At 41.7% G+C, this 25,802-nt stretch overlaps 1 protein-coding gene across 2 annotated transcripts; it reads right to left on the reverse strand.

Annotated features, from left to right (window-relative positions):
• Positions 1-2,144: 2,144 nt before the first annotated feature.
• On the reverse strand, positions 2,145-23,901 carry postna (periostin, osteoblast specific factor a). Of its 2 annotated transcripts, XM_050039941.1 has the most exons (23): positions 23,652-23,901; positions 22,821-22,919; positions 18,093-18,157; positions 17,832-17,989; positions 17,573-17,737; positions 17,317-17,463; positions 16,990-17,131; positions 14,644-14,856; positions 14,416-14,550; positions 13,234-13,382; positions 12,657-12,793; positions 11,860-11,990; positions 11,610-11,740; positions 10,383-10,485; positions 10,224-10,291; positions 10,089-10,134; positions 9,953-10,000; positions 6,160-6,462; positions 6,014-6,040; positions 3,661-3,705; positions 3,341-3,427; positions 3,205-3,240; positions 2,145-2,904 (listed from the first exon to the last, which is right to left on the reverse strand). In XM_050039941.1, the coding sequence occupies exons 1-23, from the start codon at positions 23,768-23,770 to the stop codon at positions 2,849-2,851; spliced, it is 2,610 nt and encodes an 869-aa protein (XP_049895898.1). In that variant the 5' UTR covers positions 23,771-23,901; the 3' UTR covers positions 2,145-2,848. The 2 variants fall into 2 exon arrangements, with proteins under 2 accessions (XP_049895898.1, XP_049895902.1); XM_050039945.1 differs by lacking the exon at positions 3,661-3,705.
• Between the last annotated feature and the right edge of the window lie 1,901 nt (positions 23,902-25,802).

Here is a 25,802-nt window from a genome sequence, read left to right on the forward strand (position 1 = left end):
GTCCTGTGTCACTGTTAGACACCAGCGTTGTTCTGTTTTACATTTTTACCTCTGCCAAGGAGGTGATGTTCTCAGTTTAGTTTGTTTGCCAGATGGATTAAAGAAAAAGTACTGGCCCAATTTTCACCTTCACTCTTGGTGGACTGTTGTAGCATGGGTCAAGAAAGAACCTTTTAGATTTTGAGGCTAATCTAAATCATTGGGCGGATACGCAATACACAATTATTTGTAATTTCTGTTAACACTGCAAGATAGGGCATTTGGCATCGGTGACATAAATTACGTACATCTTAAAATCAAGTAGATGGTAGTAAAGTTCAGTTGTGAAAGAACAGCCACTTGTAGAAATAAGTGACTTCACAATCCATATTCACAGGAAAACAGTGGTCATCTGGGATAGCCTGCACATGTGGTTGCTCAACTTCGTGCAGAAAGCAGTTGTTATGGAACACTTGGGGACAGTGGTGTCATGGGAGAACCGGTACAATTGTAACACTGCCACAACTGTAACAACACTCTCTCAAACTAAGGTGCAGCTATGGAAACACACACACACACACACACACACACACACACACACTGCAATAAAGTCCACCAGAGTGGTTAAAAAAAATAAATGCTTCCAATTTAGAAGTAGGCCTACATGATAAATGCACAGCTGAGATGAAGAGGCATCAGTGACCATATTTCGACATAATTCTAATCGTTTTTTAAATCCATCCAGACATGTATAGTAGTTGTGATTGCAGATTTGTAAATCATAGAAGACTGGACTATTGACCCTGGCGGATGTTTGCGCCCTCCAAGGGCCCTTCTAGTTATCTTCGGCAGGCGTAAACCTGGAGAGACTCATGCGTTTGGTCATGTGTGTGAGTTTGTGAGAGTGTATATCTGTCTGTATGCAGCTTATCTCACAAATTACTGCACCAATCAGTCTAATGTTTTGTGTGCACATTTATGACTTTATACTCAAGCATCTCTCGTGGTCACTGTGATTCACAGTTGTTGAGTAACCTGTGTTATTGACTGTTTTATGCCGTCATTGACTGCTGACTGCTCAGTCCTCTTAACCGGCTGGTAGGAGCTGCAAGTTTTCCAGAAATGGTCTCAGATAAAAACAACAGTCCTTACCATCTGTTGCAGGCCACATTTTGGCTTTCAGCGTGGCTCAAAAACCGACATAGATAGAAAAGTTTGGTCTCATTTCGAGCCGGAGCATGTGCAGATTAATTCCATACCCATACCATATGTTATGATCCACTAAAGTTAAGCACGTTATTAGATGAATTAGTCCTTGTTTTTATTAGCATCCACCAGTCCACCAGGCACAGCTTCAATGAGCTTTTGCTCCTTCCTCAGCAAGGTGTCATACCTCAGTGAGAGCATTTTAGAAGTGGAGCGTTTTGCCTACCCGATGCAGATTTTGTTGATCTGGTGATTTTTCCTTGATACTTGTGCATCTACCATAAGTAACTAAGTAGGTTATGTAACTTTATTTTGTGTTTATTGTTGTCATTTCCGACTTTGCTGTGTTGTCCCCTACAGACACAGATAATACTGTTGAAGTCCAGTTATGACTGACATGAATCAAAGATTTCTGACCATGTTTTAGTAAATGAAAATAATATTCATCCTGATAATTATAATGTATCTATATGTCACAGGCAGTGGCTGTTAGCGGGAAAACTCAATCTCGCCCTGTGGCTCCATCAAAAGTAGACGAGGCATGTAAGTTTTCTTAGCTTCTGGGAGCTTCTGAAACACACAGCAGCATGTCTACTAAAATTAGAAGAATTGTCTGGAGTGGCTTGGATCAACTTGGGCAGCCGCCTGATGGAGATCTGCACCCTGAGTGCACTTTTCTAGTTACATACTGTATATTTTTTATAATGCATTTGTTTTTCTTCGTTTGGTTCAATTGTCAAAAAAAAAAAAAAAAAAAAAAAGTTGTTAGCACTTTCAGCGATAAACAATACAAAGATAGGTTTTTTTAAATGCAGTGCTGCGGCTTCTTTTTTTTTCTTTGGCCCTAATGTCAATTTCAGTATTACTGAGGCAGGTAACAATATGAAAAGGTACTGTAATGAAGATTATCTATGTTTGGACATGAGACATAAATGAGAGGAAACTAGTATTCTGAAGTCACTATGCAGATTTTATTTACCACTTTTTCTCTGAGGTAAAAACAAACATGATTGTGAAGCCTGGTTGTACAAGGACATACACAATCAGGCTCACATTCAACAGCATGAAACATTTTGTTTTCGTGGAGTAAAAACAGTCATGGAAGCTGGAAAGAATTACTGAAAACTGTATAAAAATTATTTGTGTATTTTAATCACCATGTGATAATTTACAGAGGTTCAGTACAGCATCTAATGGTAGCAAAACACTGTTTTCACTTGTCGTATTCATTAAAATGCATCCATTGTATAGAATGCGAGCACCATATGAAGCATACAAAAATCGTCCCAAGCCATCCGTTAACAGAGTGACATAATTAAAAAAGCAAACCTTTAAAAACATCTCTTGGTGGTAGAATAAATCTCACCTTACACACCATCTACCCCACAGCAAAAGTCCATAGTTCCCCTGCACACTTACATTACTTACATAAAGGGTATTCTAATTTCATTGCTATTACACATCATGCCTATCACATACAGTATGGTCCAGATGGAATAGTAAACAATCATTCTTACAGGTGGTTTGGGCAAAGAAATAGCTAGATTGGTTTCATCTCTCCCTATTGATCCACAGTTTTTCAATCCTCCAGCGCTCGACCAGGAGCTCTGGAGATGCATTCAGTCTCTGCGGTGAGCCCAAAGGTGTTTTCTCTCTGTTGGATTCACTGCCTTGGCTTGTGGTGACGCCTGACCAGCCTTGTTCTCCTCCTCATGCCAGCTGTAAAAGAGGAAGGTGAGTTAATGGAGGGGATCGGAAGACAAAGACAAAAGAAAACATGTCAGGGTGGAAAGATATGAGACACGTGAAGAATAGGTGGAAGCACTCAAAGGTAGATAATGGAAAGGAAAAAACTGAAAAGAGTGAAAGGAAAATCCAACAATGGCAATTTGCGGTTAGAGAGTTGACTTTTGCTATGCATATTTTCCAGCAATGATTTTGTGTTTTTTGGCAAAGCCTTTCTCGTCTGAATCCAAAATTGGTGTTGATAGATGTGTCATCGACTAACTATGCTCTTACCTGGCGCTTTCCTGGCAGCAGCGAATTTACCTCCCTCTGTAAGACAAAGACACGACACAGTCAATCACTGGATTTTAGCATACACACAGGCAAGTGCTACACAAATCTGTGCATATCTGCAGTTATGAGCATTCACCTTTAATGATTTTGGTAATTCTCTCTGATTCCTCGTCGATCAGATTTGGGTTGCCGTGGATGGTGGTGATCTTAGAAAAGTCTGGGCCTGAACGTTCAAAACAAAACCATTATATCCAAATACAGAACAATATGTCTCTCACATACAAAGTACGGTGTTACATTAGTTTTAAAAATGCATCACATTCTCTTTTCCTACCTTGAAGTAACCACTTTTTGTATATGAATGAATGCAGATAAACACGATTATTTCAAGGAGGAAATGACACAAACAATAAAGAAACCTGTTTGGTATGAAGAGTTTGTGTAAGGAGACCCTACCCTCAATGATATAAGGCTCGTTCGCCGTGGTGTATCTGGCTCCACCTTCGGACGGGCAGCGGAGAAGGGTGTTGAAAGTCATTTAACGACTTAGCAACTGTACTGACTGACAGACGGACAGACTGACAGGTACATACACCCCGTACAACACCTCCTCCGCCACCGCCAACACAGAGTCAAGCACAGTTGTGCAGTATTGATGAACACATACACACACTCACAGGGTGAGAAGTACAGGTGTGCAGATGTGCAAATTATTTTTCTTAGCCTGCAAACTAAGCTGCAAGACACCAGTGAAGCAGTTGTAGGTGAAAACAGCTTAAAGCCCACCTGCACCCACACAAGCCGATGGCCCAGCAGTCTGAGCTGGACAGTCTGAAATGGCACATTATAATTTGCACACTGCTTACACATACACATCACAGCTGTATGAGACAGAGAGTGAGTAACATGATGGATGAGATGGACAAACATCCAAATCATGGTGCACCATGGGCAGCAGAAGAATTTGGCTTTATCTTCATGTAGTCATGTGAGCCTAACCGGAGGGTTGACTGTGAAAATCAACCTCATTTCTTCCATAGCATCATTACTGAGCCTATACAAACATTATAACCCAGAATGAGCTTTTGATGTTTTGAATGGTGGCTGGCTGAAGCTTATCATAATATACTGTGCAATCCTAAGGAGCCGAGTGTTCAGCAGCATTCTCTGTGTACACCATGTCTGGCTCGTCATTATTGCAGCATGTTATTGCAGATGATATGTGATTCTCCTCCCCAACATTACAGCAGCTGCCAGGAAGCAACATAATTGCTCCAGCTATTAAACATTCACTGGCACAGGCCTGCTTCATGTCTGACTGAATGAAAATCTGGGTAGGTAGGACTTGGAGTAAGAAAATGAAGCAGTGCAATCATCTTCTGATTTTCCTCAGAATGTTTTAAAATGCTGGGGGTTACATTCTTGCATGATTGATGATACTGTTAACTGTGAGCCTTTAGATTTAGCTGGATAGGCCCCAATCAGACAGTGTGAGTTTTGCAGTTTGCAAAATGCGAGGTGGAGCACACTGTCTTTTTTGTTGAAGCTGGCCCCGATCACACAGAGCGATTTTTAGCAGCAAGCTAGTTGTGGCTGTTGCTGGATACCTGGAACTATGACTCTACCAACTGTAGTTTGCATAAACCTGAACAGAAAATGGCCGGTAAATGGTATTAGAAATTTTAGGTAGCATGCAGGTCAAGGTTTGTGTTAGGCTCAACATTGTGTTGAGCGAGCTGCAAGACATATAAACAAACTGTACCCTCAACTACTTTCTAACATTAAGGTTTGAAGTGAGGCAACTGACTAGCTGCTAGCTAACATTCTTTTTACCTTGTGTGGCTGCTCTCTGTTTAGATAATGGTTACTATGGTTGGTATGGTCATACCAAAGGTATCCAGCAATAGCCACCACTAAATTGTTGTCGCCACCACAGATTGCCTGCCTCTCAATTCATCCAATGGGACAATGGGAAAAGTGCCAATGACATCATGTGCTCTCCCCTTTGAGTTGAAGTTTTTTCAACTCAAGGCGTTGACGCCCATGGCAGACAAGACAATGTTAAAAGTTCCTACTAGTTTTAAGCCTTTGCCTTCAGGGGATGTAACCGTGTCCTTTTGGTTGGCTGCCAACTAGCTAATAATGGAAATGACTCCAGAGATATCTACCAGATTGATGTAATAGATTATCTGTATGGTCTCAATCAGGTCAGATGTAGAGTAGATGCTTAATTTTACAAGCCAATACTGAATGCTGATCAAGAAGTTGAGAAACTGAAAAGAGAGGCCCAGGCAGCAACAGAAACTTTGGCTCCTAGCGCTTAGCCAGCCAAAACAGAGCAGAATGTAAACCACACTGGCTTTTGGTTTGTCTTTGAACCACCAGTGGCAAGCCAAACTGCTTGGCTCAAAGATAAATAAAAAGCTGGCAACCAACATCTGTAGTCAAAACAACCAAGTCACTATGCTTGTGACTTTAAGATAAATGATTGTTAAACAGGGGTGGCATAGCTTTTGTACTCTAACACTCTCAAATTGAAAAATGGTTTTGATTTCCAAATTCATTTAACAATCTACATCAAGGCTAAAATGGTGCACACCATGATAATGATGTGTCTGGTGACTTACTAGATGATATCCAAGGAAACATGAAATGTAATGTGAAATGAAATTCACATTAGATGATGATGCTCAGTTAACTATGGTCAACAGGACCGCAGATGCATTTGTTAAAAGAGCTGTTAGAAGATGCATGAAAGTTCTAGACTACCGTGCTCTTCAGAGGGGTAAACTTGTTTAGAGAAACTGACCTGTCTGTCCATCTGCACCAAGGTCACCTGCATTAAACAAAACATGTTGCATCATCAAATCTTTGTCAGAACTTTAGCGAAGTCCGATTGTGATCATCGACCTTATCATTTGCACTCATAATATGAATGACTTTTCAGGAACTTACCTTCAATAACTCTCGTAACCTTGGTAATGGTAGGTTTTCCCTCAATGACTCTGGTTACTTTTTTGATGGAAGGATCCCCCTCGATGACTCTGGTTACTTTTTTGACGGAAGGATCCCCCTCGATGACTCTGGTTAACTTGGTGACTACCGGCTCCCCCTCGACGACCACCTTAGTGACAATTGGTTCTGTCTCGATGACTCTTGTAACCTTGGTAAAGGTAGGATCCCCCTCGATGACCCTGGTAACGTGGGTCATAGTGGGTTTGCCCTCAATGACTCTGGTCACCTTTGTTATTTCAGGGTCTGTAAAAAGGGAGCATGAGCATACCTTAAGAATGAAAAAGGTTATAAACATTTGCAACTTCTCTCTATTGTGGGCAATGAAGGAACCTGGAACACACCTAATATCAGACGGAATTGTCAACTCGTTACACTGCATTTCCATGTTCAGTGTGACATCATGTCCACTGTAATCCATTTCTGTGGGTGAAGGGGGCTCGCTTTTCCCAAACCAATCAGAAGAAAACAACATATTTGCCTGAATCTAACGTAATCGTAGGTCCACACTGATGTGTAGCCATGTTGACCTACCTGTTTTGCCAGGGGTCTTAAGAGTAGAGTGGAGCAGAGCAAGTTAACAATCAAGGTACACAAACTACAATGTCAGCGAGAGGGTATTACTGAATGGGCCTACCAGTCCCAGGCCCTGGGGCCAAAGGGCTCAGGGAGGCCCTGAGCCAGAGCCTCTGTCAAAGGGCTTAGTCATTTATGTTAATAACAGAACCCCTCCAAGAAATCCTTTAAGAGGAAAACATTTAAGGAGTAGCCAAAACATTTACTTTAAAGGTGCCACAAGAAAGAAACCATCAAGGAGTGTGTCTATCCCCTCAGTTTATCTGTAGGACTTTAGATGTTAGAAAGAGTACACCAATCGATATAGGCCCTTCAACTCTGTTGGGAGAAACAGGCCCAGGGGCCCACTGTGTCATAATTCGTCTATGGATGTCGGGTGATATTGGCAAGACTTGTCGATTTAGAACAGTCTTGATAGCAGCATCTATCTTGTCTATAGCACTCACCACTTTTGTTATTGCATCTCATTGGTTACAGCACACCATCTGACAACAGCTTGATAACAGTGTTAGTCCTGCCTGTGGCACTGATTGGCTAATTGAGTCCCACCATGGTGCTCATTGATTGTTTTTTTACTTTTAACCAAGAAACTGCTGTTTCATGTCATGATGCAAGACACATCAGTCAACTCAAACTCAGTGGGGTGGGCGGATTCAAAAGTCTGCACCCAGGCAAACCTGGAGGTGCAGTATGTGGAGTTATCAAAGCATGCAGAAAAAAGGCTGAGGCTGATGTGTGTAGTGTATTAGATTGCATCATTGAAAAAAGAGAGGTTTTAATAACTGCTGCTGTTATGCTTCATGGTCCAGCGGGCTGCTCTGGATGGACAGATTTAATTTCTCCTCTATTCATTGGGTTTGAAGCATCACTTTACAGACATGTTTATATTGTACACAACCAGCAGGCTATTTGAGGGGGAAGGAGGGGGATGCCATCTCTCGTGTTAGCAAAACAACCATAAGGCGTCTCCCTTGTTAACCTCTCCATCCTCAAGGTCCACACCTACACCGTCCTATCTAAACCCAGACCCAGATTTATAGCACTGGTTAACGACGATCCTATGTTCCAGGACCGTGGTGAATATTAAAAACGGCAATGTGAAACACTACAAGAGAAAGCACGGAGTGAATTTTAAGCAAACATACCCACTCAAGTCCAAACTGTGGGCGAAGAAAATTAAATATTTTCTATCAATCAATCAATCATCCAACAATTCGTCTACTGAATACAACATTTACAAGTTTTGCTATTTAAAGAATCTTGTCTACTGTTTAGAAAATGAAACAAAAAAAGAAAATGTGATATTTTACATAATTCTATAACACATTTTTCTCCAGTCAATGAATTCCCATCTGATGTCAGATATCTCTGTAAACCCTGCAACTCCTCCATTGAATCAGCTTCAACAGAAACTTGAGCCAGGAACATTTATTTCACTTCTTTAATATTTTCTGCTTCCGAGTGATGGATAATTCTGTAATGTGACAGGATTTGTATGAGTTATAAAGAGATGAAAGCTAACAGATGTGTGTTTGTATCAGAGGCCTTCTAATCTTTAGCCTGAGGTCCCTTGACATGTAGTCTAGTCCAGTTATTGGAGCCAGACTCAAGTCTATCTTTCAAACAAAGTAATTAAGAGCTTAGGTAAATAATGCTTCAAACGGGGGCTGCTTTGCCTTGTGAGTTTGAAATGCACTACTACAAGGGCACATGATGTGGATTATAGATGTTTCCAACTTTTATCTAAACGGCAAAGATTATATAATGATTTAATTTATAACTGTGTGTGTTCACATGTGTGTAGGAAGTGAGGGTTTGTATTCTGCATGATTTAACAACCACTTGTGTGGTTCAGTCAGGAACACTTTAGTCTAAGAAACCTTTATTTCCATTTGCAGTGTTATATTCCATGCGCCTACTTGGAAAGCCTTAAGGCAGAGAGAGCACACCTCTCTGCCCTTCCACATGCAAACAAGGAAAGCTTGAGGCAGAGAGAGCACACCTCCCTGCCCTTCCATGCGCTTCCATGGAAAGCCTAAGGCAGGGAGAGCAGCAGCAAAGACCCCCCACAAACAGAACAGAGCAGCATCAATGACAAACAGAAATGACATCGATAAGTCAAACACAGCATGAAAAGGAGGAGCTGGGGTGGAGGCCAGTTGCAAAGCGGCTTGCAGAGGAAGCAGCAACAGTAGGCAGGCCAAAGCAGTTTAGATAGGGCGCCCTGAATGAGATCGCCAATTGGTTGCATGGATAAGAAGTATGTGATCAATCAGCCGACTCCCTTCCATCAGTCAGCTGCTTGAGATCAGCTGATGTAGCCAGGATGTGAGCTGAGCTTGACACCATGTCCTGCCTGAACTAACTTTTATCATTCATAAAGGTTTTATTTCTCCTGTCGTCCTGTAGATTAAAAACTAAAACTTCTTGGAATTTAAATCAGTGCCATTTTAATTTAAACTTATTCATACACAGTATATTGATATCAGGAATATTTTTATTTGCTTTACCAAGATGACTCTTTTAATTCAGGGAGGTTAACTGATAAAAAGTAGTAGAAATTAGAAAGCATATATAAGTATAACATTTGTATTGCTTTAAGTTTATAGTATAAAATAGCAACCCCTGAAAATGATATCCCCTGTAGCTCCAGACTTTAAGCTCTACAGTCCACGTAATGTGGCTAATTATCGCTAAAGAATCGGACTTCATCTCCTCTATGTTACCCAATACATGAAGGCCTGCTCCCATCTGTGTGAAAGTGCAGTGGACTGAGCCCAAGTGAATGAACATCATCCAAGAGTCCTCTATGGTCTCTGACCCTGTAATGCTTTGACAGGCTAATTACCTCATCCCTAAAGGAGCTGATTAAATATGCCAAGAGGTCCAAGTGGACTTAAGCAACAACGAGAGTGGATAATCAGAGGAACAAAGAAGAGAAGCACGCAGAGGCCTGAATGGAGCGATGACATGCGTGTAATATGCATTTGGCCACAGGTCAGATTTCACTTTGAGAACAGATGGTCATTTTTGAACAAAGGACATAAATCGGTGCCAAAGGCAGTCATGCCTTTTAAAAGCACCACTGATGATAACTATATTGTATGACCATGATAGATTAAAAATCTTTTAACCATGTGGTTAGTAATATAGGTCTTACCTGATTCAATATAATGTGTAGTGGTGTGTGTAGTGGTGATGATCTTCTCTGTAAAGGAACACAAGTAGTTTTTAGTTGCGTCAGGTGCAATAATTTCCACGCGAAATGCAGTGACAATGTTGCTAAAGAAACTTACTGATGAAGGTAAGTGGGATCTCAGTATAAGAAAATCCAGAAACAAACTAAAAAAAACATAACAGAATAGAAGGTATAAGACACAAAATATTGATCTATGCATATCCAGACATATGTGTATTTTCTCTTACTCTACCTTAATCTGGATGTACCTAATCAGCTTCTTCAGGAGGACCAGGAGGTCCTCGCGGCCCACAGGAAGGTCTGTAAGTCATATACATCATGAGAATACCATAATGCATCCCACCACAGAGTGGACATTGCATGAATATATAATGATGTCTGCTTTTCTCACCCGCAGGATAGAGAACGTTCTTCACCACGTGGACAACACCGTTTGTTGCCATCAGGTCACTGTCTGGCACATTCACAGAGTTGACATGAATAGAGTTGTTAACCTGGGAAGAAAATAGAAAATGTATGTAGATTTATTTTCCAAGGGTATCAATATACACTTATTTTGTGAGCTACTTCGACTGCTGTCTAAAAAATCATCATACTGAGACTTCTGAAATGGTTTGACATGAGAGGTTTTGAAGTCAGGTGAGACTTAATGGGAATCCCAGACAGTGGGCTCCACTGCTGGAAGTACTGTCTGGGAATTCCATTCATGATTAATATCCTGCAATTTCAATTAAAGGTGACTGAAGGTGGACATGCTGACTGAGTCAGTAAGGGATAGGTTACCCTTCCCATCTGCCTCCTCTCTCCCCTTTCACCCACAGACTTGAGCCACGTCAGTCCAGTTTTTAAAAGCCTAACCACATGCTTCAATGAATCACTGTCCCCTCTTTTGGTGAATTATCTCAAACAAGCTTTCCTGTGTCCATTAAGGAAGTCCTGTAGGCCTGATACGAGACCCTGGCTGATAACCCGATCAGCGTGATAGAAGAGAGGCAGGGCAAAATTGAGGTAATGGGTGAAATGATGACAAAAGTTAAAATGAAAACCGATGACCAAGGGCAGGGCTGACAGAGAAAAATGGCAGGTGGAGGACATCATGGAGTAGGGAGTTGTGGGGGAATACCGAGAGTGGGCGTTGATGGAAATGACAGGAAGCCAGGTTTTATTACTTCTGACCCTGCTCCAGAGATATCCAGCCTTGAAGTAACAGATTAGCACTGGGTCTTTGATGCTATTGTTTAAATGAGACTGTGGTGAAAGATTGGGTTTAAGTCTCATGATGAAGGCTTTGAGACATATGCTCTTAAAGAATCAACCCTTGGATATTTTCTCTTCTTCAATTTCCTACATTTCTAAGATTGGTGAAAACTGAAATCTAACTGCTGCTCAACGAGTTTGTTTGTGTGGGGTATCATCACGGTTGCACATCTTACTCAAAAACAACATTCTTGATGTGTTAAATTTGATATTCTGATGCATCTGTTGGTGCTGAACTGTGTTTTTCCTACAAAGGTTTTATCCCTGTTTGATTGTTCAATGACAGATTCAGGAAATCAGCCCTGCCTCATTGATTATCAGGCCACAAATTAACACTAGAATGTCAGCTGATTGTACTTACAGCTATAACTTGCAGGTTGTTGCCCTGGAGGGTTTTGAGCAGATTAGTGACTCCTCCCTCTAATCCTCCATTGATGAAGATGCCGTTACTGAAGTGGTACAGCAGAATGACCCTCAAAGCATTCAGATCACCTGTCAATGACAACACAAGGCAAACATGATTTACATACTGAACAGGAGAGCGTTTAACTTTCAATCACAGCAAACTAACTTGACAGCAAGGATGTGCGTTGATTTCAGTGAGAACTCACTCTTGAGCAGGGCAAGGTCTTCTTTACTGAGACCATCAAAGGCGTCGTCAGTTGGTGCAAAGATGGTGTAGGAGCCTTCCTGCCTCAGCAGATCAGTCAAACCTGCTGTCTCCATCAGCGACAGGAAAATCCTACATTTATGAAAAACATAAAACAAAGAAAGGAAGACATTGACATAATCCACATATAGTACAGCGCTGTACTGTAGGAGTGCAATGAAGCCTTAACTGGAGAGCAATGGGCAGGTGGAATTTTTACACTTTTGGGTTCATGGAAATAATAACTGTGATGTTTTACAATCCACAAAGGCAGAAATAAAAAAATATATAATAAAAAGTAGACATTTTGAGCCAGTTCTGTCAAATCCACTTTTCCATCATGGTTAACTGCTTCGTTTCAGACTGCACAAACTCGAGCCAGTCAAGACTTTCTGGCTATAGTGGCCCTGTGAGCTCCGTGCTGTGAGGAGACCAGATTATATGTCGCATTTGGACCAAAAAACGGCGGTTTGTTGGCGTTGCTCATTTTAGACGGGAGGATTATGGTTGGGGGGAATATGATATGATGGAGTTTTTGTTGGGATTTGTGTGAGACTTGTGCAGTTGTGTGGTCCCACTGATTCACACATCTGCTACCACAGTTGTCCATCACTAGCCTCTACTGGTGCCAGTATCGGTCATAGAGCCAGAAAATGTGAAATGTGTGTGGTAAGGCATTATAGGCAAATATTTTAAAGACTGATTAATAATGATTATAAAAACAAGTACAGCAAAAAATCAATAACGTAATATTCTTACTTGAATCGTCCATCAGCAATCAGGAGCTCATAGATCGTTTTCTCGGCGGGTGTGATGACGGACCTCATAACATGGAGGGCGCTTTTGCTTCCCTCTTTACTGCCACGCAGCATACATGCGTTTTCTATGCAAACAGCCTGACAAAGGAAAAACATTCAAAGAGCAGGGTTACAGGTCGAAAAGTCACTGTACAAGTCTGGTAACTATTTAGCTGAGGGAAAGGAGACAGTCGCACTGTCCTGTTTAATTGCAATTAATCAAAGAGAAGAATACAAAAAGTCTCTGTGAGGAAATGAAATCCAGCTGTTTCTGATATCTGAACCACCAGAGCAGAAACACACTTCATCTGCCAAGACCTGGACTAATTAGCTGCTTTACTGCATTTGCTTACAGTTGAAAGACAGCAAAATCATGTTAACACTTGAGAAGAGGCCCAGTAATGGCTTTCAGATTTCCAGTGAGGGAGCCGACGTTCTCCATTGTCTTTCCATCACTTCTTATTTGTCTGTTCCTCCCCGTCTCAGTTTGACTCTCCAATACACACACACAAACACACACACACACACTTAGTTCTCACAGTGCGATAAATGAAGACTCGGAGCAGTTTGCCAGCCAGTGTTTCCAGCAGCTGTCCATTGTAGAGCTCGCCCAGTGTCACTTTCAGCTTCAAGATGTGGTTTTGCAAAATGATTTTTAGCAGGTTCTCCTCTGTTGTTTTCAGCTCGTCTGACAGAAACAGAGGAAAGACGCAGATGTAAAATGACAAGGGAAATATTTGATGCCAGACCTCATAAAACATGTCCTTTTGTATGTGCCTTAAAAAGTCCTATAGTGAAAAGTATATACCGAGTTGTTTTTGATCTGTGAAAGACAACAAATAACTGACCTTGCTCAAGGTCAACTCTCTAAACGAGTGGTTCCCAATCTTTTTCCTTCGGAGACCCCTTTTAATAATAGTAATAATAAACTTCATTCATGCAAATAACATGTTGTAAAATGTCACCAAAGTAAGAGATAAAATAAGGAAGTCCAAAACTAAAATCAAGATAATAAATGGGAAATAAAATCAATAAGATAGATAGCAATAAAAATGACAGACAGCTCAGATAAAGTCAGGGTATGCTTTCTGATAGAAGCACGTTTTTACGAGAGACTTCAACAAAGCCAGTGACTCAGACAGCCTTATATCCCCGGGCAGGTCATTCCAGAGCCTCGGGGCCCTCATTGCAGAAGTTCTGTCCCCTTTGGTCTTCAGTCTGTACTCTGGAACAAGTAGAGGACCTCTGCCTGAGGATCTCAAACTACTCAAACTACGCAGAGGGACTAACAGGTCTGAAATGTAATCTGGAGCCAGGCCATGAAGCGCCTTAAAATTAATCCATCATTGAGTGAACTGACAACCCCTGACTTAGTGACATACTTTATAATATTTCATCTTATAGTCAATGTATAACAATAACTACAGAAAACGATGCAATTAACCCAAATAGTGAATACGATAACTCCTGGAAGTTTGTGTAAAACGAGCAATTTGGATTAATTTTAAGCAAATAATTTCCTCTGAATATTGCATCAGAATTGAGTGTTCATTGTATTTTTACGTACTTTAAATAGGCTGTGATTCTCTGGCTGCCATTGTTCGACTACCTCTTTGTTGTTTTAAGAAAATCATTTAGTTTTCCTCCGCAGGTCGGGAACCAGTGCCCTAAACCATTATGCCAGTCTGCTGTCCATTAGAGTTGTTCTGAGATCAACTTACCAGTGAAGGCGGTGTTGACAGGAGCAAGCAGTGTGTACTCTATCTTTGGACCCAAGGCAGCGGCTAAGCCCAGTTCGGACACCATGTCGCCGAAGGTGCTCTGAGACTCTCCCATTAGCTCAATCCCTTCTTTGGCTGGTATGAATCACATGAAAATGACATGTTGGAGATCACTAACCAAATGTGAATATCTGCTAAGGGAGAAGGTGGATTCAAGATGTGTCTTACCTGAGTCAGGGATGAGCACCTGGTCGATGTAGTGGATGACGCCATTGCTGGTGACAATGTCCTTCTTCAGCACCATCTTGATTCCGTTGACCGTCAAACTGTCGCCATCACAGCCGATCTCTATGGTGTTGCCCTCTGCAGTCTCGTACACCGACCCTGCCATGATTGCTTCAGAACACTGGACACTCTTCAACAGGTGGTACTTCACCAGGGCTGAGTAGGTGGGTCAGAGTGTGAGAGATATAGAGGGTGACTAACAGAAAAGGTTGCTGCTCAGATTGCACATTTCATAGACTTTGTGAATTTCCTGGAGTTATTATTGTAACCTGGTTCCACGGTCCAAGGTTTACAATTATAGATGCAATCCAAGGTTTACAGTCAATTATTCACATGCACATGGAGACACACACATTCTTGCAGTGCTTTTCGAAATATTTAGCCGCTTCTGTTAACATTTAGATATGGGATTACACCTCCGACTGAGTCCAACTGTGAAACCAAGCAAGCAAAACTGGCCCGCAAAAGCAATGACAACATAAAACCTCCTTCCAAACCCACACAAATTCAAACGCAATCAGTGTCGCTCTGCAGGCCAAACTACTCTTCGACCCAAACCTTCCCTTGTAGAAACAAGGCACAAGGCTCCATATCATCTTTGCTTTGGAGGCTGTTCTAACATGGTTGGTCAGCAAAGCCTGTTTGCCAAGTGTCTGAGAATTTATCTGAGGTTATACTCTGTCCGCAGAGGGATCCAGTCACTGAAGACACCGCAAACAGGCTTCAAACTAAAGACCATCCTGGCATGCCAGTGACTCAGTAAACACGCAGATAAGCTGCCACTGTGGAGACATGAGTTTCCTGCTATCATTGTGTGGTTTTTGAGTGTGGGTCTACTCCTTCACTCCTGAGAATTTGATGTGTATCTAAGTTTAGACTTGGCAGGGATCTGCAGAATGGGTTTGGAAGATGGTTTCAGTAGTTTGGTTTTAATTTGACACTAACATGTCTCCATGATTTAAGTTCCCTTGAGGTCAAATAAATGTGAGATGCTAAGTGATCAAAACACCAACCACAATAGGAGTGTACAGCCATGCTAGTGGCTCTGTGATACTGTACTCAGGCAAAGTGGTGCTTTGAGCTAAATGCTAAAGTTAGCAGGCAAGAATGTTCATAATGACGGGTCCATGTCATTGGTCCGACAGCCCATTGGCCGACATCCCATTAGTCCGATGGTCCGCGGTGCTGAATGGCTCCCGGCGGGCGTATTTCTACCTTGATGGTGCGCTGTGACCGGCTCTGGGTCAGCTGGGAAAGGCTTGAGGCGAAGCAGGCTCACGGCTTATGTGTTTGTCACTTTCTTTTTCATTTTAACCCACACCATGATCTTTTCCTGACCCTAACCAAGTGGTTTTTGTGCCTAAACCTAACCAGACCTTAACCACAGGGCACCATGATGATTTCGGAACGGACTTCGGAACAATGAGTTTAATATGGTTGGAACAATGGGATGTCGGACCAATGGGCTGTCGGACCAATGGGCAGTTCCCCATAATGACAATGCTAACATGTAAGTATAATGTTTACCATGACTGCTATCATGGTTAAGCATGTTAGCATGCTATAATTAGCTTTTTAGCAGCTGAGGCTGATGGGAATATCATTAGTTTTTCAAGTATTTAGCCATAAACCAAAGTATTGGACAAATTTTAACCTGATGATGGCGCTATATGGAAATTCACGGGATCTCCAAAGTGAATACAATTCAGGCTGAATGGAACATAATGTCTGCACTAAATTTCATGGTAATTATCCAATAGTTGTTGAGACATTTCACTTAAAATCAAACCGTACATTGGCAGTAGGGGATCCCCAAACTCATTAGGCTACATCATCTGGGAACCATGAATGAAAATTTTGAGCATCAAACATTCATTTCCTCTGTTCTGATGAATTTTATGCACCACTTTTTTGGCTTTACTGCATTTATTTATGGTGTTAATGTTTTTAGTTTTGTCAAAATATGCAAATGCATGTTTTAAATATTGAAGGGGACGCGTCCCCTACGTAACCCCCAAAATCTGTGAGTGTCTGTACAAAATCCATCTGGTTGATGTTGAGATATTTGACTGGATAAGTGAAAACTTTGATCTGCTGCTGGCGCTAGGGGAGCAAGGGAATCACCAGTAGGTATAATCCTCTGGGGACCATGACGGTCTGCACTGAATTTCATAGCATTCGATCCAAGAGTGACATTTTTAAGTGCTCTAAACCCTTTCACACCAAAATCAAATAAAACATTGTATCTTAGTTTATGTCATTATTAGTGTATCACATGTAACCATGTACCTGAAATAACATCTTGGTCTTCCATGATGCGTTCCAGGTAGCCCGGGCTCAATCTGTCAAAGGCTTCATTAGTGGGAGCAAACAGAGTATAGGAGCCAGGCTGGTCCAGCATGTCCATCATACCAGCAGCCAACACAGCACCCTGGGTAATAAGACAGAGTCGCATGTAACATTTTGTCATATTGAAAGACACGAGACAGGGTCAAAGATTTGGCTAGCAGCATTGTGTTTCCTACTGATACAGCATTTGAATCAAACCCACTTTAAGCACACTAGTGAATTATTATGTTGCCTTCTCAGCTTCAAGTGCTCTTTATTTTTACATACTCTGAAGATGGAGAGCTCATCTGTGACATCCAGGACTTCCTTGATGTTGTTGCCCACGCTGCTGATGACCCGATCAATGACATGCACCACACCATTTGTGGCCACCTGATTACCATAGATGATCCTGGCACAGTTCACTGTCACAATCTTCACAGAGAGGAAATGTTATATTAGCCAAGACTATTATTGGGTCCTTCAGACATAAATCAATCATGTAATGACGTGATCTTGTGCATGTCAGTGTGCATAAACTGACCCCATTTGAGTAGTGGTTGATGTAGAGCCCCAGGTCATTATACATGGAAACGAGAGACATATCGTTCTTCAAGTCTTTGGTCAAAAGACGGCGGTTCACCATGTGGTAGTGAAGAGCATTGTACAGCTCGATGTTCACGTTGCTTATCAGTGCGGACCGTACAGTCTGGGGAAATCACAACATTAGTTAAAGGGCAGCACACGTGAGTAATTATGTACTTATTTGCATTCCCTGAGAAAAGTTAAAAAAGTCTACATACTGGGTCCAGCATCTCCCAAGCTTCATTGCTAGGTGCAAACATGGTGAAGGAGCCTTTGCCTTCAATTTCCTCTCTCAGCTGGGATATGTCAGCGTATTGCTGTGTGGTCGTGGCCTTTACGAGCCCCAGTGTACCATAGACATGGTCGATTGGAGCCACTGGTGGGGAAGCAGAGGAATTACTCAGAGATAGATGAATGAAAAGCAGTTTGAAATGATCCGAAAAGAAGACCAGAGTGGGGCTGTGGTGGGAGCCACCTACCTGCAGGGCATCCTCTCATGCCCTCCAGCTTGATGTACCCAGGACAGCATTCATATAGGACCATGCTTCCAAGAAAAAGCACAAATATATGGTGATGGAGGACAACAGCCAGAGAGCTGTACATTACAAAGATTTTTTGCAACATCAAAAACAAAAAGAAAACCAAGCAAGATGCAATGTGAATGTAATGCACGTTGAGAAAACAAAAGCTTGCCAGATCAGCAAAGCAGGATTGACATTCAAGAGGAAGAAAAACAACCTCTGGAGCCGTTTTAGGAGAGAATGACAAGCGCTTTGGATTGAGAACGGTGGGGACATTTGAGACAGGAGAGCACGGCTGCACAAAGAGCCGATCTTACTCACCGAATAACAAATCCATAATTGGGCAAAGCACACTGAAAAGTCAGCGCAGAGGATGGTGTGAAACACCATCCAAAAAAGCAAGCAAGTCAAGGAGAATAAAAAAAAGACAAGAAAAACACCATTAACATGAAAGTGGTTCGTTTAACACTTCCACAAGAAAAACTGGCAGAGAGCGCACAACTCCCAGCAGGCCAATCACAGAGTTGAAAAAGCTGGACTAGACTCAGAAAGAAAGACTAGCTTGAGACTCTAGCTTCAAGTGAGCCAACTAACATCATTTCCAATATCTCATGCAGTCAAATCAAAAAGCATAGTCTCAGAAATGTAACGGAAACTCAGAGCTACCGCATTCCTGAGAATATCCAAGCTTTGCACACTGTATATATTTTATATTCATCTACTGTAAGTATGTTAACATGAAAACCAGACAGGGGTGTCTGCTGCCCCCCTGCACTTTCTCCTGGCCATTAATCTAATTCCCAAAGACGCCTCCAAGAAAAACAAGATATACAGTCAACTTCTTGTGATAGATTCAGATTTTGGGGCGGAAGGAGCAGCTTATGAACATTTGTGAAAACAGAGTGCAAAGAAGTAGAAACATCCTGTCTGGCAGGAAGCTGGAAGGACCTGCAAACACTACGCACAGCGGAGGAGCTGTGCAGCTGACCTGCTCCTCAATCAGTCATATGGTTTACAGGAAATCAAGTTGCACTTTATTGCAACATTAAAAATGACAGAATGAGGTGTGGCACGACTGACAGTGTGAGCCACAAGTGAGCGGTCTGTCAAATTTGGGTTTAATGGAGGAATAAATTAGGTTTTTACTGAAAATGAATTATAGACGGTAATCAAACGTTCAAGACGTTTGATTGGGACTCATCCCAAGCTAACACACATCTTCCAAGATGCAAACAAACTAGCGGTGAGTCAACATTGGATGCTCAACAATGATTCTCCAGAGAAAAAGCCATGGAGTTCCTGCATGCTGGAATAAGTTTAACTGGGGTTTAACTCAAAGGACTTCACGCGTTCCAGTTGGAACTTTTGATGTGTTTGCATAAGAGATTTTCTTTAAGAGGTTTGAGGCTGAGTTTTAAGGTTTCCTGCTTTCTGTTTTCCCACCAAAATTCCATGTTTCTATATGAACGCTGTGCTTTCTCTACAAGGTTTATGTCCAAAACAAGTAACTGTTTGCTTTCCGTTCAGAAACGAACAGTAGTGATATATTACCCAAGAGCAAATCACTCCCTTCATGACCACATCAAACCCTGACACACACAGAGCAAAGCAACATCACTCACTTTCTCCCTTCTACTCCCTAACATGACTCACACGTTTTGGCAAACCGCTCTAATCCACTCAAACCAGCATTTGTGTGTTTATGGAAATGTGTGCGATATTACTGAACGCTGTGAATTCTGCTATTTTTGTGCACACAGCCGTGTCGCTTATATTCCAATCATTCTATGCGCTGACACTAATTGTTATAATGTAAAATACATAAATGTCCACGCACAGCTGGCTGTCAGGAAGGTATGAAGTCATCTCTCCCCGGCTGCACTCTGGCAGGATAATGGATGCAGCATAGAGCAGAGACAGAACCAGCCAGCGCGTTGCAAACCAGGCCTCTGGCAGTGTCACTGCACGAACCACCTCAATGTGGCTTCCAGATGAGCAGATGTGCAAACACGGGGCATGAACACACACACACACGCACACCAATACTGTACGCACACAGAAACACGAGGTGGGGTTGTCTGGCATCAGATACAAACATTGCAGTTTTTTCCTGTTATGTAATTATTAATCAACAGTGTCTCCTGTGTCCTCATCAAGTTGTTTTTTCCTTTGGTGCCAGCGGCTTCCTGAATACTGTGCCAATGTTTTCCCTTTCTTTAAATACATGGTAATGGACCAGTTCTCCAACATTATTATGGTTTAAGTACAAATTCAAAGCACTTATTCTCTGCTCCCTGCATGTTGTGTCGTCACCTACAGCACATCGCTTTGAAGAAAATCGCTTCCACCTGAACCTCCAGCAGCGCACCTCGAGAGCTCTTTGTGGAAATGAAGGTATTAGGAAATCCCCATGGTATCATTTACCTCCAGCTTAGAGAATTAGAAGAACACAGTGCAGCTTGAATTCACACCAACATAATTTGCTCTTTGCAGTTGTGGTTTCTAAGAGGTTTAGTGCAGGTATTACTTGCTGCACCCTCAAGACTTGTTTAAGCACTAGCTTATTCGCAAACCAGCAGCTTGCAATGTAAACCAGAGCATCCAAACAGCCATACCGTAGACTCAAACAGCCTTTACTAATCTCTCATCAACACCAAATCCAACTCAGACAAAATCACAGCTGCATGGATTTCCTCCACTGCTGCTGAACAATGTCTCACTGTGGGATTTATTTAATTTTTTTTTTGTTGCTTTTTTTCCCTTTTTTCAAAGTCTATTGTTTACTCTTTTATGTGGAACTTTTAATACTGCTGGACTCCCATGTAAATGACATTTTAAATCTCACTGGGAATATTCTTGATAAAAAAAGTTAAATAAAAATGAGATAATAAAAACATTTAACATGATTAAAAAAAATAAATATAATCACTGTTTGTGTGTGTTTCATTACATCTTTAAGATGACTAAAATCTTGACCTAAGTTCTGTTTTATTTCAACTTAATACACTTCTTTAAACTTGCTTTAAGCACCCTACACAAAGGACAGACCATAACCATTAAATGTGTTTGGTAAACCCTCATTACCTTCCTGTTATCTACCCTCGTATTATATAATCTAGACTTTTTTTTCTGGGTGGTTCCATGTCATATTATTTCAGTAGAGTCTATTGTTGTATCGTGTTGGGAAAAACTGACTCACTCACTCCTGGACTCGGTCACTCTTTTATCCATTCTCTTTCCCACCATCTTATTTCCAGGCTTATCCTCAAACAGCAGCAGGTGTTACAGCTGATTGCATGACTAAAAGGAGGTTTGTGTACGCGTCCACGTGTGTTCTTGTATGGGCATGTGTGTGCAGCTCCAGCCGAGCCTTACACTCCATCGACACATCAGTAATTAAATTTCATATTTTCATATATCCTTTACTCTAATATCTACTCAGTCAGCACATCATGTCACGAGAAAATATTACACTAACTTAAATCCTTCAACAACATGCCCTTTGATATAATATGTCCTGCAGAAGGTCAGACATCTAAAACCATTAATGTGATCTGTTCTTTTGCTGCAAAAATTTAGTCTTGTTAATACAGTACCAGTCAAAAGTTTGGACACACTTTTCCATTCAAGTAAATGGGAAAGTGTGTCCAAACTTTTGACTGGTACTGTATCTCCATATTTGGTGTTTTCAAACAGCATTAAATATTTAATTTAGAAGCAGCTGTCAGTCCTGCTTTACAGAAAAATGAAGAATACCTTAATTCTAAAACTCTGTATGAAGAGCACATACACACATGAACACACACGCACAGTACAAATCAAGTACACACTACCCATGCCAAGAAAAGTTGGTGAAACAGGAGCTGCAGTATATCCTCTGTTTCATCCAAACTGCACACAAAAACGCTAAAACATAAATATATAGCCACATTTTTTGTGAGCACCTGAAACGTGTCAGAGGGGAAGTCAATTAACTCTACTGTCAGTCACCGTTGAGCTGCGTTTACACCATCAAAATGTACACAACGGAGCAAACCTCTGGCCTGCAGGCTGCACAGCATGCCCAGACTCGAGAGGAGTGGAGGGGTGCATGAGGACAAAGACAGATAGCTGTACTGTACAAGGCTCTATGTGTCAGACATGGTGTGTGAAATCCACTTGTGAAGGGAAACACATGTATGCATGTTGAGCTAAAGCTATGGAAAATAAGAATGATATGCTGTCGTCGATTTCACTGTCTCTCTTTCCATGTTTAAGAATTCCCACAAAGTCCTTAAAATGCATCTCAAAAATGTTTGAAATTTAAGTAGTCAGTCATCATCATGATCACGAATGCTGTTTTTGCAAAGGATCAGAGGAGAAAGTGAGAACGCTACGTGTTAAGACAGAAAGAGCCTGAGGGTTCCGAAAACTGGGCTCATACAGAGCTGGCCTCAGCTGTTAAAAGTATAATTAAGAGAGTGTGAGGTAACAGGTGGGGAGGTTAGTGCAGGGGTGACACCCACATATACCAAAACGTCTAACAGGTTAAAAAATGACTCCTGTCTGTCTGTGTGCAGGGTGTGTGCAAGCTGGGAGTGGTTTGAACTTTGGGTGAGGTCATTTGTGTTCTGTGCAAACAAGAATATTAAAAGATATAAATAAATATATAAATTGGATCCATTCAAGCCGTTGGTTAAGACTTACGTCTTCTTGCCACAGATGGAGCCTTTGTACCAGTTCCTACATGTGCTGAAGTACTTCTTTTTAGTCCCAGAGACCTGCTGCAGAGCGCACACATTGGGTCTGTAAGACAGGGGAGGGGGAGGGGGATGATGAGGGAGTGACAAAAAAGTGAGAAGGTGAGGCGGGATGTGGGAGTGTATGAGAGTGAGAGAGGTAAGGTGAAGAAGGAAGGACAATGTGATGAGAAAAATGGAATTTATAAATGCTGGGAATGAATATTAACTGTTTTAAGACCTGTAATTTAAAGTTTGTACTTTGATCCCTTAATTTGTCTAATCTTCTTCATACAACTACATTTCAGAAAGCAACTTTAAAAAGATGACCTCCTTTAACTTAAATAGAAAAATCCAAACTCTAAATCAATGTCAAACAGCAAATTGGGCACATTATTTACAGCAGAGGAGTGAATGAATGTGAGAGACAATATTGAATTTTCCATTATGGCTTGAGTCAATATTTTCATCAATGTGGCTGACCTGTTTCTCAAATCATGATTCAGCGCTCTCTGTGATTAAAACCACCTTGGAATGCTGGACAAACACAAAATCTGACACGCACAGCATATGGTTGCACATCTGCCCGCTTGTTACTAATCATGCAATTTGTTCCCACGTCTGCAAACAAGTCGATCAGGATTGTGAAAATCACAAGTCATCTGCTACATTTAAAAAAAAAAATAAAAAATCTGCTACACTGGTCTTCGAGTTTGGCATGTATCACCTCTCTTCCCTCACACAGTCTGTCTATCCCCCATCCCTACCTCAATCCCTCCCCCACATCCCATCTCCTTACCCTTCCTTCCTGGCCCGTATGCGGCTGTGGGTGACTATCTTGTCATACGCCGAAGAATCCACACTCCCTAGAGAGCAGAGTGCCACCAGCACCGAGGTCACCACAAGCAGCTGATGCATCCTGGGGAGTTATCAGTCCTCTGTACTGCAAGGGCACAAACACACACACACTCCTCTTGCCTTTTGAAAAAACACACACGCACACACACACCCCCCAAAAAATACACAGGAGATATGGGAGTGTGAGTGAGAGAGGGAGCTTTTATACCAACACACACCCGTACCCACCCACTCACTGTCTTTTCCATACCATTACGTCCTGTTCTCACCCACACACACCCTTCTCTTTAGCCAAAAATCCTCCCTCCTGCTCTGACTCGAGCATGAGCTTATTGTCCCCCCCCCCCCCCCCCCCCNCCCCCTCCCTCACGTTGTTGCACATGAATTTCTTTACCACCATCACATCCCAGAGCACCGAGGACACCCTGTAACTCAAACTTTACATCGCTCTGCACTCTGCAATGACAGCTTTATCTTACAACTTTGGTTTGTCTTTTAAAAGTATATAAAAAGTACATTATTTATGTTATGTATAATATGTAATGCAAATGTTTTGACCCATGCATTCAAGATATTTAGGGAATACTGAGAGGGGAACACACATAGAGTTCCCATAAAGGTTAAAAGATGCACATAAAGAAAAAAATCACATTAAAAGTCAGTAGGCACACCTCTAATGTGTGTCCCTGGTACATCTGGCAACAAAATGTGTGAATTCAACTGACTGAAGTGTTTTTAATAGGCTTGAAAATCAGGCTGTAAATCAAACTCAAAGACCCGTGGTGATATATCTGCAGAGATGATAGGTTTACACTTTGCTTGACAGAAGCCTAACTATATTTTCATCCTCCGTCCCCTGGGACACAACTCTCCTCCTCATTACTTTTACAACGGAGATTCATCATTTCCACCAGCCTTTCCTCCCCTGGACTCCCACTCTGCGCTCTGGCTCCTCTTTTCTCCCTTCATCCTCCCTGCTGTCATGTTCGTCGTTCATCAGCTCGACTCCTTCCTGGTCCCAACTTTTCCCTGCAGCTGTCTGTGTCTCCTGTGCTGAAGCCAGATCTGATACAGCTTCAAAGAGAAAATCCATAATGAAAAAAGGCTCTCTGGACGTCTTGTACGGTCTTGACTTGTGAATGGGAACAGGTATGCTTCCAAACTTGGAGATGTGCAGGTATGGACTCTCTTGAAGATGCTAATTTATTAAATTAAGAGCTTTATCCTTCAGCTTACTCCACAAATGTGACCACAGACAACGTGCACCGAGGTAAATGTTTCTTATAGAATAAATGCATATGATGCAGTAAAGCAGAGATGTGTTTATTATTTTTGAAATGTCTTTTATATTATGTAATCATCAGAATAATGAAAGCAGATTTTCTTCTTTGAATGATTAACTGAAGTGGCATTTATTAACCCACAGCACATCACACATTCACTTACTCTGCATGAACTCGCATGACCTCTCTGATCCCAGGGAGGACAGCAGCATGCACAAGGCTGAGCCGTCTCCAACAGAAGCCTCCTCCCTTTAGAGACTACTTTCTGTCTATGATGCTATCTTAGCAATTAGGACAATCTTTAGAGACTGGGGACACACATATTCAGCCCAGCCTGCAATTTACAGTCATTTATACCATATTGATTTCCTTTTTGTTCCCTATCCTGCTTGAGATTCCTCGCTCACGCACACAGAGTAATAAACAGACACAAACACCTCCAGTACAAGATGGATTATCACTTAGATTACAGTTAAAAGTAAATATAATGCCTCCCTTTCCTTTATCACAGCTTTCCATCCTCTAAGACAAACCTTTAAGAGGAAGTCTGGCCACCGTGGGTCACCCTGTTGCTTCCCACAGGACTGCACCACACACAGTGCTCTCCAGCTTGCAGGTGGTTATTTGGGATCTCAGATCTTGCAGAGAGGTGAAGGCAGAGAGGAAGCAGAGAGCAGGAACTCCTTTCTAAAAGGACATCTCCCCCTAGTGGGAAAGACTTGTCAGTGCAGTTATGTGTGAGGCCTCTGTAATTTGGATAATCAAAATGGCATTAACACAGTTAACATAAGTTTTTTTTTGCCTCGCAA

Source organism: Epinephelus moara, chromosome 3 (genome assembly GCF_006386435.1).
Source record: "Epinephelus moara isolate mb chromosome 3, YSFRI_EMoa_1.0, whole genome shotgun sequence".
NCBI classification, from domain to species: Eukaryota; Metazoa; Chordata; class Actinopteri; order Perciformes; family Serranidae; genus Epinephelus; species Epinephelus moara.

Excerpts from the sequence above, each read along its gene's own strand:
- postna (XM_050039941.1), bottom strand. The coding sequence starts at position 23,770 with ATGCATCAGCTGCTTGTGGTGACCTCGGTGCTGGTGGCACTCTGCTCT. Across the intron at positions 14,857-16,989 it reads AGACCAAGATGTTATTTCAG|CCCTGGTGAAGTACCACCTG; the intron begins GTACATGGTTAC and ends CCACCTACTCAG. Across the intron at positions 13,383-14,415 it reads TGTCAACACCGCCTTCACTG|ACGAGCTGAAAACAACAGAG; the intron begins GTAAGTTGATCT and ends TGTTTCTGTCAG.